This window comes from Lepidochelys olivacea (genome assembly GCF_965140295.1).
Source record: "Lepidochelys olivacea isolate rLepOli2 genome assembly, chromosome: 17".
NCBI classification, from domain to species: Eukaryota; Metazoa; Chordata; order Testudines; family Cheloniidae; genus Lepidochelys; species Lepidochelys olivacea.
In genome coordinates this window covers 18,204,724-18,218,718 of record NC_140427.1, presented here as the reverse complement: position 1 = coordinate 18,218,718, position 13,995 = coordinate 18,204,724, and the positions used below count along the sequence as shown (strand labels likewise).

The following is a 13,995-nucleotide window of genomic DNA, read 5'->3' as shown; positions in this document are numbered from 1 at the left end:
CATCTATAGACAAATTACAGCCAAGCTTAAAAGGGGTGGAAAGGGACCCCGGCAGCTCCTTCTCTCATTAGTGCTCTCATGCAGAAGGCAAATACAATGCTGCTGCCAGCACTTACGAAACATCTGTGCACTGAGCTGTTAGTGCTGCTACATGTGAACTCACTGCCACCATTGTCCACGAAGGGCACTCCTCTGTCTTAATCCAGTTTCACATCTGCCTATCAACATCGACTCCAATGCAGTTGCACTCTTGGCTTGGGACTTCCAAAGGATCCTAAGGGACTTAGGCACCCAACTCCTCCTTTGATTTACAGTAGTTTAACTGAGCCCAGCACCAGGCTCATTCCGTCCATTAGCCTATGCAAGCATAATTGCACAAACCAGCTCTCCTCAGGCACGGCACCTTCCTTACTAATCTAATGGTGCTTTCGCTGCAAGTGCCTTAAGTGAGTCCTAGATTTTCATTTTCTGGTGAGTGAGGCATATGAACTGCTGACAGTGCTGGTTGCAACAGCCAGACAAAGTCAATGGGCGTCTGTCACTTGGGTTTCCCTGAGCTTTAAATCACACCCATTGTGGGTAGTTAAAAGAGGAGAGTCATCTTTCCTCTTATAACACCTCCTGCTCTTCACTGCCAGGGAACGCACAGCCTGCCTGGACTTACTGCTTCAAAAACAATTATTCAGCTCATCTTTGAATCGAAAACAGAATCTTCCCTTACACCATGACCATTGTTTTCACTTGAGGAATTCAACTCCCTGGAATGTTTTTCTTATTTTCCTCATGGTGAAATACAACCCCACATATCTTTGAGGGAGTTCCAGAAAGCGTCGCTCATTTCACTTCACTTCACCTCAGACACAATTCCCCAATTATCAGCAAATCATGTGTTGTCCGCAAAACCATCCCATCCTCCTCCCCCGCCACCCGGGAGATTCCCTGAATTCCTATGACAGATCACTGATAACTATTAGCTACACAAGCATTAGGGAGATCAAGCACTATATCTAACAAATAGGAATGGGCTGTCACAGAAAGAACCAAAGATCAAAGGGAATTAACTGACTCTGCTTATGGGAGCTATTTTTATGATGCTTGGTGGGTATCTTCATAAATGATCTGGAGGATGGTGTGGACTGCACCCTCAGCAAGTTTGCAGATGACACTAAACTGGGAGGACAGGTAGATACGCTGGAGGGTAGAGATAGAATACAGAGGGCCCTAGACAAATTAGAGGATTGGGCCAAAAGAAATCTGATGAGGTTCAACAAGGACAAGTGCAGAGTCCTGCACTTAGGACAGAAGAATCCCATGCACCACTACAGAGTAGGGACCGAATGGCTCAGCAGCAGTTCTGCAGAGAAGGACCTAGGGGTTACAGTGGACGAGAAGCTGGATAGGAGTCAACAGTGTGGCCTTGTTGCCAAGAAGGCCAATGGCATTTTGGGATGTATATGTAGGGGCACTGCCAGCAGATCGAGGGACGTGATCGTTCCCCTCTATTCGACATTGGTGAGGCCTCATCTGGAGTACTGTGTCTAGTTTTGAGCCCCATACTACAAGAAGGATGTGGAAAAATTGGAAAGAGTCCAGCGGAGGGCAACAAAAATGATTAGGGGACTGGAACACATGACTTATGAGGAGAGGCTGAGGGAACTGGGGATGTTTAGTCTATGGAAGAGAAGAATGAGGGAGTATTTGATAGCTGCTCTCAACTTTCTGAAAGGGGGTTCCAAAGAGGATGGATCTAGACTGTTCTCAGTGGTAGCTGATTACAGAACAAGGAGTAATGGTCTCAAGTTGCAGTGGGGGAGGTTTAGGTTGGATATTAGGAAAAACTTTTTCACTAGGAAGGCGGTGAAACACTGGAAAGCGTTACCTAGGGAGGTGGTGGAATCTCCTTCCTTAGATATTTTTAAGGTTAGGCTTGACAAAGCCCTGGCTGGGATTATTTAGTTGGGGATTGGTCCTGCTTTGAGCAGGGGGTTGGACTAGATGACCTCCTGAGGTCCCTTCCAACCGTGATATTCTATGATACACATTAAAACAATTTAACCAAAACCACAATACTGAATTCCACCTGTGAAAGGTTTTCAACACTGTGTGGTGCATCAAATCCTCCTAATATTTTGGAAAAGGAAAAAAGGAGGAATACAGATTTGAACAACACACACGTGAACCATTGTGTATTAGCACAGTGGATGAAAAATATGGAACACCAGATCAATGCAAAGTAGGTGGAGAGCCTAACGCTGATATACGGAGTTCTCATCCAGTTACATCAGCAAATATAATGTGAGACTTAGCGCTAATACATTAGCGTGCTAATACATGGAGTTATTCTGGAATAGCTAGCGCACTTCAAATTCACACACTACCTTAATCTGAATTACCTTCAAGTGTCGACAATCCCTAATAGACAAATCTGCAAACAGAAGCCGCCACTCATCCTGAGCAAAATTCACTCCTGTGCAGCGGGCCAGCACACATGCACCACGTTAAGACTCACTTAAGGCTTATTTTAAAAAGTGAAGAAAGACCAATATGGTGCCTAGACCTTAGGAAGGGCCTCCATATCTGAGTAAGAGATGTGTACGTTCGAACTGGAATAGCCCATACACTCTTCTATTTGCTACTGTTGAAGCAGTGAAGTGAAAGAGGGATTTGGAGAGATGGGAGCAGCAGAGAAGTAGTAAAAAGAATTGAAAGACTAAAGAGAAGAATTATGGGAGACAATTACAAAAGGACAGCCTCAAATCTCAGATCTCTGCCCTTTTTCATTGAGTTGGATTGCTTCTGATTTAGATTTTGTAACACAGGAAATACACAAGCTGTTCCTCCATCTTGTATACTGACTGTATGGATGGAGTTTCTTCTGTGTGTTTTAATATTGGAACTCACACTCAGAACCTATTTGCCTTCGGAGGTTAAATTCACTGCTGATTTACATCCCATTGTTACAGAGCTGAATCCAGTATAAATTTGCCCTCATACTTCTTGAATGCAAAGAATAAAACCCTAGGGGTTCAGATGGACTCTTTCTGATCAAGAGTAATGAGCTGCTGTCAAGAGTAATGAGCTGCTAACATTAACCATCGTTTACAAATACAGCCACAGTCCAACTGTGGGTTGAATGTGGAAGTTTGCTTTAGGCTTTTTGTCCTTAATGGTATCACATACCAGTCTGATTACATCAGCTGATCTTTGGTTCTGTTCTAGTGGCAAGTGTCTACATGGCAAAATATATATATATATAAACCCAGCACCACCCGCACACGGGGCACTAATTGGTCCTCTTGTTATCAGCCTCCGCAGAGACACTGAACAATGGAAACTGAAGGAACCTCCCAGCTGAAGGTATGTCTGCCTAGCAATAGGGAAGTGCAACTGCAGCATGGGTAGGCATGCCCAAACTAGCTTTGACCAAGCTTCTTGCTGCAAGCAACAGTGCTGCAGCTGCCCGTATTTTTAGTGAGCTAGCTCGGGTATGCCTACACGTACTGTCCAAATGGCAGTGTAGACGTACTCTAAGAGGTGGCCATTACTGAACCGGGCTGCGCAATATGAGTGGGGTAGTTTGGTGAAGTAATGTATGCGTTGTTTTTGCTCATGCTGCACCTGTTTGGTGGATTGTCCTTTCAGCACCTCTCCCCAGCACGAAAGTCACTATTTTTTCCTTTCAAACATGTTCCATGTGCTTACCTTGGCTTCCAGAGTGTTTAGCCTCTCAGTCATATCAGTTAGTCTTGTGCAGTTCATGCATTCTAGAAAAGAGAAGGGGTACAACAAGTGTTTTATTAATTTATTTGAACAGCTCTAAATCTGCAGTGTCCCCGCACGCTGTATCCATGCAAACGTGTGGATTTCACAAGACTAAGAAATAATGCTTATGGGGCAATTATAGACCCAAAAAAAAAAAATTAAATATTAAACACCAAGGCACAAGTTCGGGGCCACAGCCATGCGAAATGTAAACGAAATCTACGTAAGTTCTGAAGCTGCTAAGAGGTGTGGAATGTTCGAATGAGTTCCTGAGATGTAGCAATAGGCAGACTGTAGATGAGGAGGTCAATGCTGCATGATCAATAGTCACATGGCTTCACAATGTATCACATGGCTGGCATCTGCACATAGAATACATACACCCCCTGCAGCTATCAAATATCTACAGCGTTGCAAGCGTGCACCGCTCACACTTCAAAAGCTGCTTCTGTTCTGAGAGAGATGGATGATTTTAGGGGCATTCCCCCGTTTTAAGTATAGGGAATCCCCTTCCACCTGGAAGAAATCCAGCCTCAGCATGGGGGAGATGCACCAGATTAACTTTTGGCATCTGTGAAAAAGTGTGACCACTGTATGTACACACACACTCATCTGTGCCTACAAGGGGCCTAGTTCGAAGTCCATGAAGCCAACGGAAATACTCTCATTGCCTTTAGCAGGTGCTGGGTCAGGCACCAGATCTGAAGCAGCCCTAGGTAGCACTCACAAGGTGATTCATATCTCACTTTACTGTATAGGAGCCACTAAGCACTTGATGACAACCACCAGCTTTTCTACTGCGTGTATTCTAAAGAACAAACAGAAACATAAGGGGCTGCGAGTGTGATTTAAAATGATTGCCTGATCTAAAGAACATCACGTATCTAAACTTCGTGACTGCATTTACCCCTAGTTTTCATTTCAATAATTTCTTAGAATTTTTGGTTGTGTTTTGCTGAACAATGCTTTCTGTTGAAACGGTGACTATTTTAAGTGCTATACAGGCTCTCCCTCCCGCCCCTGGGTGAACTGGGATCTGGGGAGACTCTGCCCCTATAGGGTAGGGAATGGGGGAGGTCTTCTCCCAGACCCTGTGTGAGCAGGCGTACTAAATGGGGGGTGGGGCAAATGAGAACAACCCACCGAGATGAACAAAGCAGTTCACTCTCAGAGCTATTGTTTCAGGCTGTATCCATGGGGTCATCTTCAGCTGAGAGTGTCTTTGGTCAGGGTTTTAACCTCCATCACCCACTTTCCCAGAAGTTGGCAGCAACTCTGTGTTTTACATTACAGGCTACTAGAAAGTCTCCCAATCCCTCTGGAGAACAGATTAGCTTATTCACATGTGTCAGCTTCTACAATGTAGCAGTTTTAAAAGGAAAAAGTGAGCCGAGCAATGTGGAATATTATAGATAATCAACTGGTTACTGTACCTCGTTATGAATCAGTTGCTACTCTCACATCCCTCATTCCAAAACAAATACAGAAATAAATCTGCCGTTTTCGGCTCACTGAGGGCCTGATCCATTGACGTCCATAAATTTGTTAGTCTCCAAGATGACACAAGTACTCCTTTTATTTTTGCGGATACAGACTAACACGGCTGCTACTCTGAAACCTGGATTATTATTATTATTAATTACTTGTATGGTAGCATGGAGAAACCTCAGTTATGGAGCAGAACCCCCCTGTGGTAGGTGCTGTATACAACACAGAACAAAAACTGGTCCCTGCTCCAAAGAGCTTACAATCTAAGCACATGCAGCAGGTCCTAAGAGCAATGAATCTCCAAACGCACTTCCTAAGAAGTTCTTCCTCTTTGGTCTATTAGTGCCACTGAAATTCTGCAGTGGGATTTTTAAAGCTGTTTAAACTCCCATTGGCCCCTTAATTTCTAACAGCCACCTGCCAACTGAACATCTGACTTCTCAGGCAGATTTGATTTCAAGAATTTCATTACAAGTCCGTATTGAAAGGGACTTTTTTTTGGGGGGGGGGGGGGAGGTTTGTCAACAGGACATACCTTTTTAATTTTTTCTTCTCAGCAATAAATCTTGGGCAACGTTTTTTTTTCCTGGCACAAACTGGCTCATGCATATGTGAATGCCTTAAATGTGTTATTACAAAATGGAACAGAACGGGCAAGGCTTGTTTGGTTCGGAACTGTTTGTGGTGTGTAAAGCAGGAATGATCTGTGTGTAGATTGGCTACATGCTTTTTATCTTGCTCATCCACACAGGAAGAAACAATTGAACAAACCCATCATTTCACAGAGCCAAAAAGGTTACCAGATGCATTACAGAACAAATAAAATAAGGAGCCCTATTCTCCCCTTTCCCTGCCCAAAGATACTATTAACTCCCATTGATTTCCGTGGGACTGACTTGTACTGTCTGAAATTCACTCCTGTGCGGAGGAGGAGATGGATGTACCACCTGAAAATTCATCTGGTACATGGGGCTCATACTGCCCCTCTGTGCATGGTTCAATTTCATCAAATTGATGGGGGAGAATCAGGTTTATAATCTGTGCCAGAGGAGTTTACAAACTGTAGTCCTGATTCTGCAATTAAATATATTTGTGCAGAGCTCACGGAGACTCTCTGACTCCACATTAGCACGTCTATTTGCTGGGCATGAGGTTCATTTTCGAACTGACACAAGGAGTGATTATAATTAATGACATGGTGGGATGGGGATGAGGAAGCAGAAGAGTTACAGTAATAAGATCATGCAGGCATTTAGTTATGGTTTGCGTCCACCGACGCGCCCACCAAAGAAATGTAATGTTAATTAATGAAAACCAGGACAAATCAAGAAAGATTTACAATACAATACGTAGTTCTCAAAGAATACAGTGTTATTTGTTAAACTTAATAGTTACTTTACTTTGGCGCAGAGGATCTTGAGCTGTTCCTACAAAGGAGCAAGGGAAGGTCAGCAGCTCTTATGTCATAAGTTGCTGAGAGGGAGCTCGACATGGGTCTGAACCCCCTGAACTGTACGAAAGTTCAGATGTGTGTGCAAACTTTATCTCCAACCCACTTCTCAGGATGCACAAAGCAGCAACTTATGCTGCAAAGGCAAATTGTTCTACAAATGCAAAATGGCAAACCCTTGTGTTATAACTAAGCAGTGATGTTTAGTTCATCAACAAACAGACCGTGCTTTCAAAAAATGAAATGCTAGATAAATGCTAAGGATTATTATTACTACACATACACTCAAAACATACTTCGATGAAACAAAACAGCAAGACAGCTTCTAGTACTCTAGTCTAATATTGAATAGGTTTACTACCGGGGGACTATATCTGGTCCTTAGGATGGGTTGGGGGAGGCGGAACGGGAGGAATCAAGCGAATACATATTTTCTGTATCCACTTACTATGAAATTAAGTATTTAGAGAGTCTGATCCAAAAAACTCATTGAATCCAAAAATGGAGCCCATAAGGTCGAGTTTTCTGATCAGAGAGAATGCCTTTTGCATTATTAAAACCAGCTAGGAGGATTTCACATCATCATTTCACATACAATGAATTCAGTGTTGAGGCAAATCTTACATGCTCTCTGAACTGGAATTCCTGAAGAGACTCCTTCCAGATCTGCATAAATTCATCATCTGTTGCAGCATAGTACCATCGTTTATTTCCCTCGTATTCCTAGTTGGTGTATTAGGTGTGGGGGGTTTTCAGCTAAATCTTGAGTAAGGAGTTGTGATTTCACTGTACGAAGCCCAACTTCAAAACACATGGTTGGATTTGTTTTAGAAATATTCCAGGAGGGAGGATAAATGATTGAGATAACGAACATTATACTGTAGCAGAGTATCCCATGACACCTAGTCTGTCTCCATAATGTCTTAACATTCTTATCCCAATACCCCACTCCTTATGCACCATTCGCTCCCCCCCTCACCGTATGTACGCGCGTGCAAAATAATGCTACATGATGGAAAGAAATGACATAACATATCAGACGCAGGATAGGATCAGCATTTCTCAGGAAACGGAAATGTAACAGATCACAGAGTCCGTACCCCTGGGGCAAGATGTAAACCTGCTGGTTTTGATCTAAAAAGATTGCTACACTTGATCCTAGATAAAAGGGTGTGGGCCAGACCTTCAGCTAGTGTAGACTGGTGTCTCTCTCTCAATTTCAAAGGAGCTATGCCATGTGGCGTTTGCTATTCCCTCTTTACACACCTCAGACAGCATAAGCATCAGCATAATTTTATAATGATTATTTAAAAATATACACATTTTAACTGTTCAGTGCTTCCAGCCTCGCAAATTGGAGAGCTCCTCACCTCACTAAAAGCAAACACAATGGACCCCTCTCGGTTATGACCAGTTTAAACCCACGCTTTACACCAGTGGAAGTGAGAGGACAGTCAGGCCAGTGATTACAAAAGGGACCACAACTGTGCAAAAAGAAAACTTCCCAGTGTCTCTGACTCAGTTTTTGGTCCCTACAGCATGCACGCAGATACAGACACTAAAGGCCAAGTGCAAATCGGCATAAGTCCATTAAAGTCAGTGGATCAAGGCCCCGGGTTTCTGCCCTGAAGGATTACTCCAAAGTGGATATTTGGGGTACAGTAAATGGAGTGTGAGAAAATTCCAGAGTCGTGGACTCTTCATTGAAAACAAATAGTCTTGAGAGAACAGGAAATAAGAGGATTCTATCTCTCAACAAGCAGCAGCTCCAAAGTTGCAGACTTTAGTTTCCAAAATGTCAGTATGGTCCAGGGCACTGCACACTAGTCGGGGCAGGAGAGAGGTGCTGGGAGACTTAGGCAGTTCCCAACCTGTCTCCAGTCTTTTGTAGGGCCCTGGCGAAGTCACTTCCCATCTCTGTGCCTCCATTTCACCATCTGTAAAATCAGGGCAATGATACTGGCCTCCCTTTCTAAAGTGCTTTAAAACCTGTGGATGGAAAGTGCTCTGCAAGTGCAAAGTATTCCTGTTCACATAATTAGTCTCTTGGCTTCAGTTGTACTACTTCCATGAGTAAGGATTTGTCTCTAGATAATTATACTCATCATGTACACTGCGCTTTTCATAGCTCTCTCAGTGCTCTCCAAAAGATGGAAAAAATAATTATCCCCAATTTAGAGATGGCAAGCCTGAGCCACTGGCAGGCCCCAGAGTGTCAGTGTGAACAGGTCTGGGAATAGAACCAGGACTCCACTGGCTTTTACTACAGTATGAAATGATTATTAAATGCTTTGATTCAGACCACAGCTGGTGTGTGATCAGCCTTAATAATCTTACACTTTCAACAAATAAAGCTGTTCTTATTTGGGGCATTGGGATTTATAAAGATGGTAGTAAAAGATAAAATGCCCATTATTAAGAGGTTTAAGAGAATTTCCATTTCCAAATGAAGTGGAAGAAATAATGCTCCTGTTAGTCAACAGGACAAACTCCTTTCTTCAAATCTCCAGTAAGAATACGGAACAGTTCCTACGCAGAATTACACTGGTACAAATCTGGAGGGACTCCAGTCAAGTCACTCAAGTGTTTACACTGGTGTAAAAGAGATTGGAAACTGGAACTGGAACTGTACTCTTCTGGAAGCAGAAGCAACCCTTTTAATATGTGTAAGCCTGAAAGTCCCATTATTCAAATTTGCAGCAGCCAAATGATGCGAGAGCAGAACTTACTCCATTAGAATGGACATGTATACACGTTGCCCTCCCTCACTGGTGAGTGGATGGGGAATGAGAACTGAAAGACATCCCCACGTCTGCTACAGTCCAGTGGCAAACCGCTAGATGGTTATTCCTTGAAGTAACAATGGTACCTTTGTAATCTCCCTGCTAAACCATAGCTCTTTGTTGAGTTATTGCCTTCTATTATCACCTCCAGCCTAAAACCTGCTAGATCTAAAATGACAGATCTCCCTTAAGACAAACTACTAGGACATAAACTTCCTTAATATAATATGTTTTCCCCACTGTCTAGCCAATAGCATTCCCAGTCATGCTTTTTCAGACACAGTCAACAGTTTCAATGGGAATATAAACATGCATCCCCACCATGCCTGCCTAGGTGGCCTACAACAGGGAGTAGATGAATAAAGGGCCCTTCCCCTCCTCTTTTTAATTTATCTGATTTGACCCTTTCAGCCTGTGTGTGTCCATACACAGTTTCCTTAAGTAGTTCGTGGTCTGGTCCTTCTCAAAAGCTTTCCCTAGTGCTCATGAAGAATAGCAGACCCAGGCTATAAATCATGACCAACCTGGGATGTGTTTTTTCAACACTTTCCCCTTAATGAGAGTCAGATGTTGGCTAGATCGACTTTATTAATTATGCTTGTTATTTAATATCAGTCATGTCTCTAGCTCTGTAATGGAGCCTGAGCATGTGAAAGGTGAAGAGCTGACAGCGTCAGTGGATAGGAGTGCTACAGAGCTGGCCTTGTCTGGTTGTCTCAGATCAAAAATAATCAGCTAAGAGGTCAGAGGAATGGGGGAAGGAACAGGCAGAAGGGAGCCCACTCTAACAAACATAAGACACTCCAAAAGGAAGACAAGAACCTGGTAGACTTCAGTGAGGAACGTTCCTCACTAAGAATCTTGAACATTTATATTGTTGAGTGCAATTTCCTTTTAGTTTGAGATGATCAGGCCTGCGCTGCTAAGTACTCTTTATTTAAAGACGTGCTGTTACCTACCTGTTGGTGGGCTAGGTTTATTATTTTGTGTCATAGATTTTCAGCCTTTAATAAAGCCACACACTAAAGGGACCAAGATGACCAAAGAGTTATAAAATAAAGTCGAAGTAGGCTAGATTTTCAGAGGTACCGAAATCGCACTGAAAATCAATAGGAGCTAATTACACATATTACTGATGCCTCACAACTCCCCTCCCCGCTTAAGTATTATGATAACTAAGCTGTTTTGCAAATTAAAAAAATGGAGGCTCAGAGAAATTAAGGGACAATTCCTCAAGTCCTTACTTAAATTGTTACCCCTCTTTACTCAGGCAAACTCCCATAGGAGGATGGAATAAAACCTGTGTGAGGACATCAGCATTTTGCCTTTGCTAATTTGCCCATCACACAAGGAGTCCATGACAAAGGTCAGAATAAGGAACTACAGAGTCTAGAGCTCTTGGCTGCATGGTGGTTTGAAGACAGATACCCGACAGTATAATTATAAGGTCAAAAAAAAAACCTCCAAAAGACTGTTCTAAGCAGATTCTTCTTTTATTGAATTACTTTTTAAAAAATGCAAACAGTTTACAGAAATCCTGTGTTTGATAAACAGAAATGTCAATCAATGTTCCCTCTAATTTTTCTTCTGTGCAAATGTTTGTGCGGGTTTAGGATCTGTGTGTGTGTATACACGCACACAGCTTAGAGGGAACAGTGATGTCAGTGGAGACTAGCCAAAATAATTGCACAGGAATAGATGCAGTTTTTCAACTGGAAAGTACAGATTTGTTAACAGAGCAAGATTTTTCCAAGATGGGAAAAAAGTGCACAAAATATTCTTGATTTACACCAGGGGCTGTGGTGGGCTGAAACAAAGCAGGATACTGCTTCACCTCTTTCCAAATGCATCTGAGTAGCTGCAGGGGTGTGGGGTTTTTGTTCTTCTGGGCGGGTTTTTTCGTTTGTTTTTATGACTTAGGCCCAGATGTTTAAAGGTATTTAGACACCTAATAGGATTTCCAAAAGCACCTAGACGCCTAACGCCAAATGGGAACTAGGTGCCTACGTGGTTTTGAAAATCCTATTAGGCACCTGAATATATATATTTTTTTAAATCTGGACCTTACTGCTTTGGGCTGCTGGGCTGAGAAAAACAAGTCTTGGATAATTTTGGAGTCATGTTCCCTGGACCACTGAATGTGAAGATGCCACGCAGAGGTGACACACACAGCCTTCCAAACAGGAAGTTGCTGGCTGTGTATCACTTGAGGGTCCCTTGTATAGTAGCACATTGTTGAATCTAAATGTTGAATCTAGAAGCTGTTAGCTTACCTCTTTCCTTGGGACAAAGTATTGTTGTTCTAATTTATCATGTCCCTAGCATGCTTTTCCCTTCTACTGCACGGTCCAGCCAAGGATTTCAGAACAACATTAGTTTTTTTCCCATTCTCTAGAGCTTCCCTAGTTATTTAAGAATCAACATGAGGTTGGTGAGAGACAAGCTAACTACTTCTGCTAAACAATCTGTTCCACCTCGCATTTAGCTGTGATGCTCAGAGTTCCTTTCCCAGGCCTGAAGAAGAGCTCTGTGTGGCTCAAAAGCATGTCTCTCTTCCCAACAGAAGTTGGTCCAATAAAAGATATTACCTCACCCACCTTATCTTTCTACATAAGGTGAACATAGTCTAGCTTTGAGGATTCTTCCTCAATAATACATAGAACAGGCTTTCCTGTAGCTGGGGGGAAAATTAGTGAAATGACTTGCGGGGACAATAATGGGTTAAGTTACTGGTGGGAAGGAGGAAGTCTAAGAATTCAAAAGAATTTTCACACACACACACACACACACACACGCGCACGCACGCAAATGTAGTTTGCAAGGTTTGTTGCAAGGTTCCAACAAGATCCACCCATCTGTAACGGTCGCAGAGCTGAACTATAGAATATTATTGTTGAGATTTCTGATGATTTAACTGTAACCAAACTGTTACAGTAAACCAAACTGTAACACCAGCTTTGATGCTCCGTTTATTTCCAAGCTGGCCATTTGAGCTTCACATTCAAAACATCACTGAGGTTTTTCTTCTGCCATCTTCAGACTTCTGGTACAGATTCAGCCCTGTCTTTCGGCACCAGATACTGCGAACCTTGCCCATACAATGCAAAGTGTGGCATCATACAAGAGAGATTATTGTAATTCACAGCTCCTGAGACTACCTGACTCAACTGCTCCGAGGCTACAGGCATTTCAGAATAGGCCACATATTCACTTGTCCTCCTAATTCTTCAAATCTATTTGCCCTTTGCTGACCTCTAGCCCAACTCCTTATCATCACAGTGGCCATTAATACTGCAGCATTCCTATATGGTGTGAGTTCCAGCTATCCAAGCTGTCAATTGTCTCTTGGCTCACTGCTGTTGGTAGCCTATTACGTTGGTTTCTGTTCTGTACCAGGTTCCTGGAAAGCCCCTCAAATCAAAGTGCTGAGACTTAAGAGGAAGGGGACAGAGCTATAAACTTTATTGGACATGCCTGCACTGCATCACTAGGCGCACAGAACTCCCTCCCTCATCTCCCGAAGTACTGTCCCAGCAATGCACTCAGCACCCAGAGTCAAACCAGGGAATGAACTTTCTGCGGGGAAGCCTTGGCTGTTCCGAAGTGCTGGAGGAGATTTCCCCAGGGCACTGCAAATATGGCTTATTGCAAACTAAACGTTCGTGGAGGCTGGTAGGTGACATCTGAAAGGCGGGCAGGCACCGGTGCGCGCACGGGGCCAGGTTTCAGCATCAGCTAAAAAGGCATAATGCAATGTCGCCAGTTCAAAACAAGGACCCCTGCCTGCCCTGAGGAGCACCCAGTGGGACTGGATGCTCGGAGGTGTAAGTCTCTTGAGATTCAGGGTGAAACGCAGATGAGAGAAGGGGGCTTCTCCTCCACTGATTTTCACTGGGAGTGAGGCACCTAGCTGCCTGTGACAATCTCGCCTTCAGATTTTAATGCGACAGCACTCGGCGCTGCCGTAAAGTACCGGCTCCCCAAACATCTATGAACAGCTTTGTCCGTTTCCTCAAACCCATTGTAAAAGCCAGGATGATGCTCTGTCCTGTCCACTCTGCAAAATGCTCCCAGTTACAAGAAGTATTCAGTTGTGTCCGTGCACCCTCAGACAAGAAACTAAAATGTACACAGGAGACAGTGGTCTCAATTCAGACTCTGCATCATCCCCAGGGCCCTTCTCCACAAAGTCTCCCAATGGACTCCCCAGTAAACTAAGACATGAGGCAACAGAGGAACAGCAGTAATGAATCAGGCCTATTCAGGCTTGTCGAGATGCAGAAGCTATTGCAAACTAAGTGGGGGTGTGAATTTAAAGTGCTCTAGCTCAGGGTGGACAGTGCAGAATAAGCGTGTGCACACAGGGAGCTAGCGTGGAACAGCTATTCTGCAGTCCCTATTCCAGGCTGTTTATACTGTTTATACAAATCCTGGGTTTATAATTCCCAGCATTATCTCTGATCTGTGTTTAAGGTACTCCTGAGGTTCTGATTACTATGATTTCATCTGAGT

The 13,995-nt window shown here is 43.4% G+C and overlaps 1 protein-coding gene across 3 annotated transcripts in view; it reads right to left on the bottom strand.

Annotated features, from left to right (window-relative positions):
• Positions 1-13,995, bottom strand: part of COL26A1 (collagen type XXVI alpha 1 chain) — a 221,085-nt gene that overhangs the window by 55,911 nt on the left and 151,179 nt on the right. For all 3 annotated transcript variants that reach the window (XM_084650887.1, XM_084650889.1, XM_084650888.1), the window contains exon 4: positions 3,703-3,764. In XM_084650887.1, the coding sequence (XP_084507013.1) occupies positions 3,703-3,764 (62 nt within the window). The remainder of the gene's footprint in view (positions 1-3,702; positions 3,765-13,995) is intronic.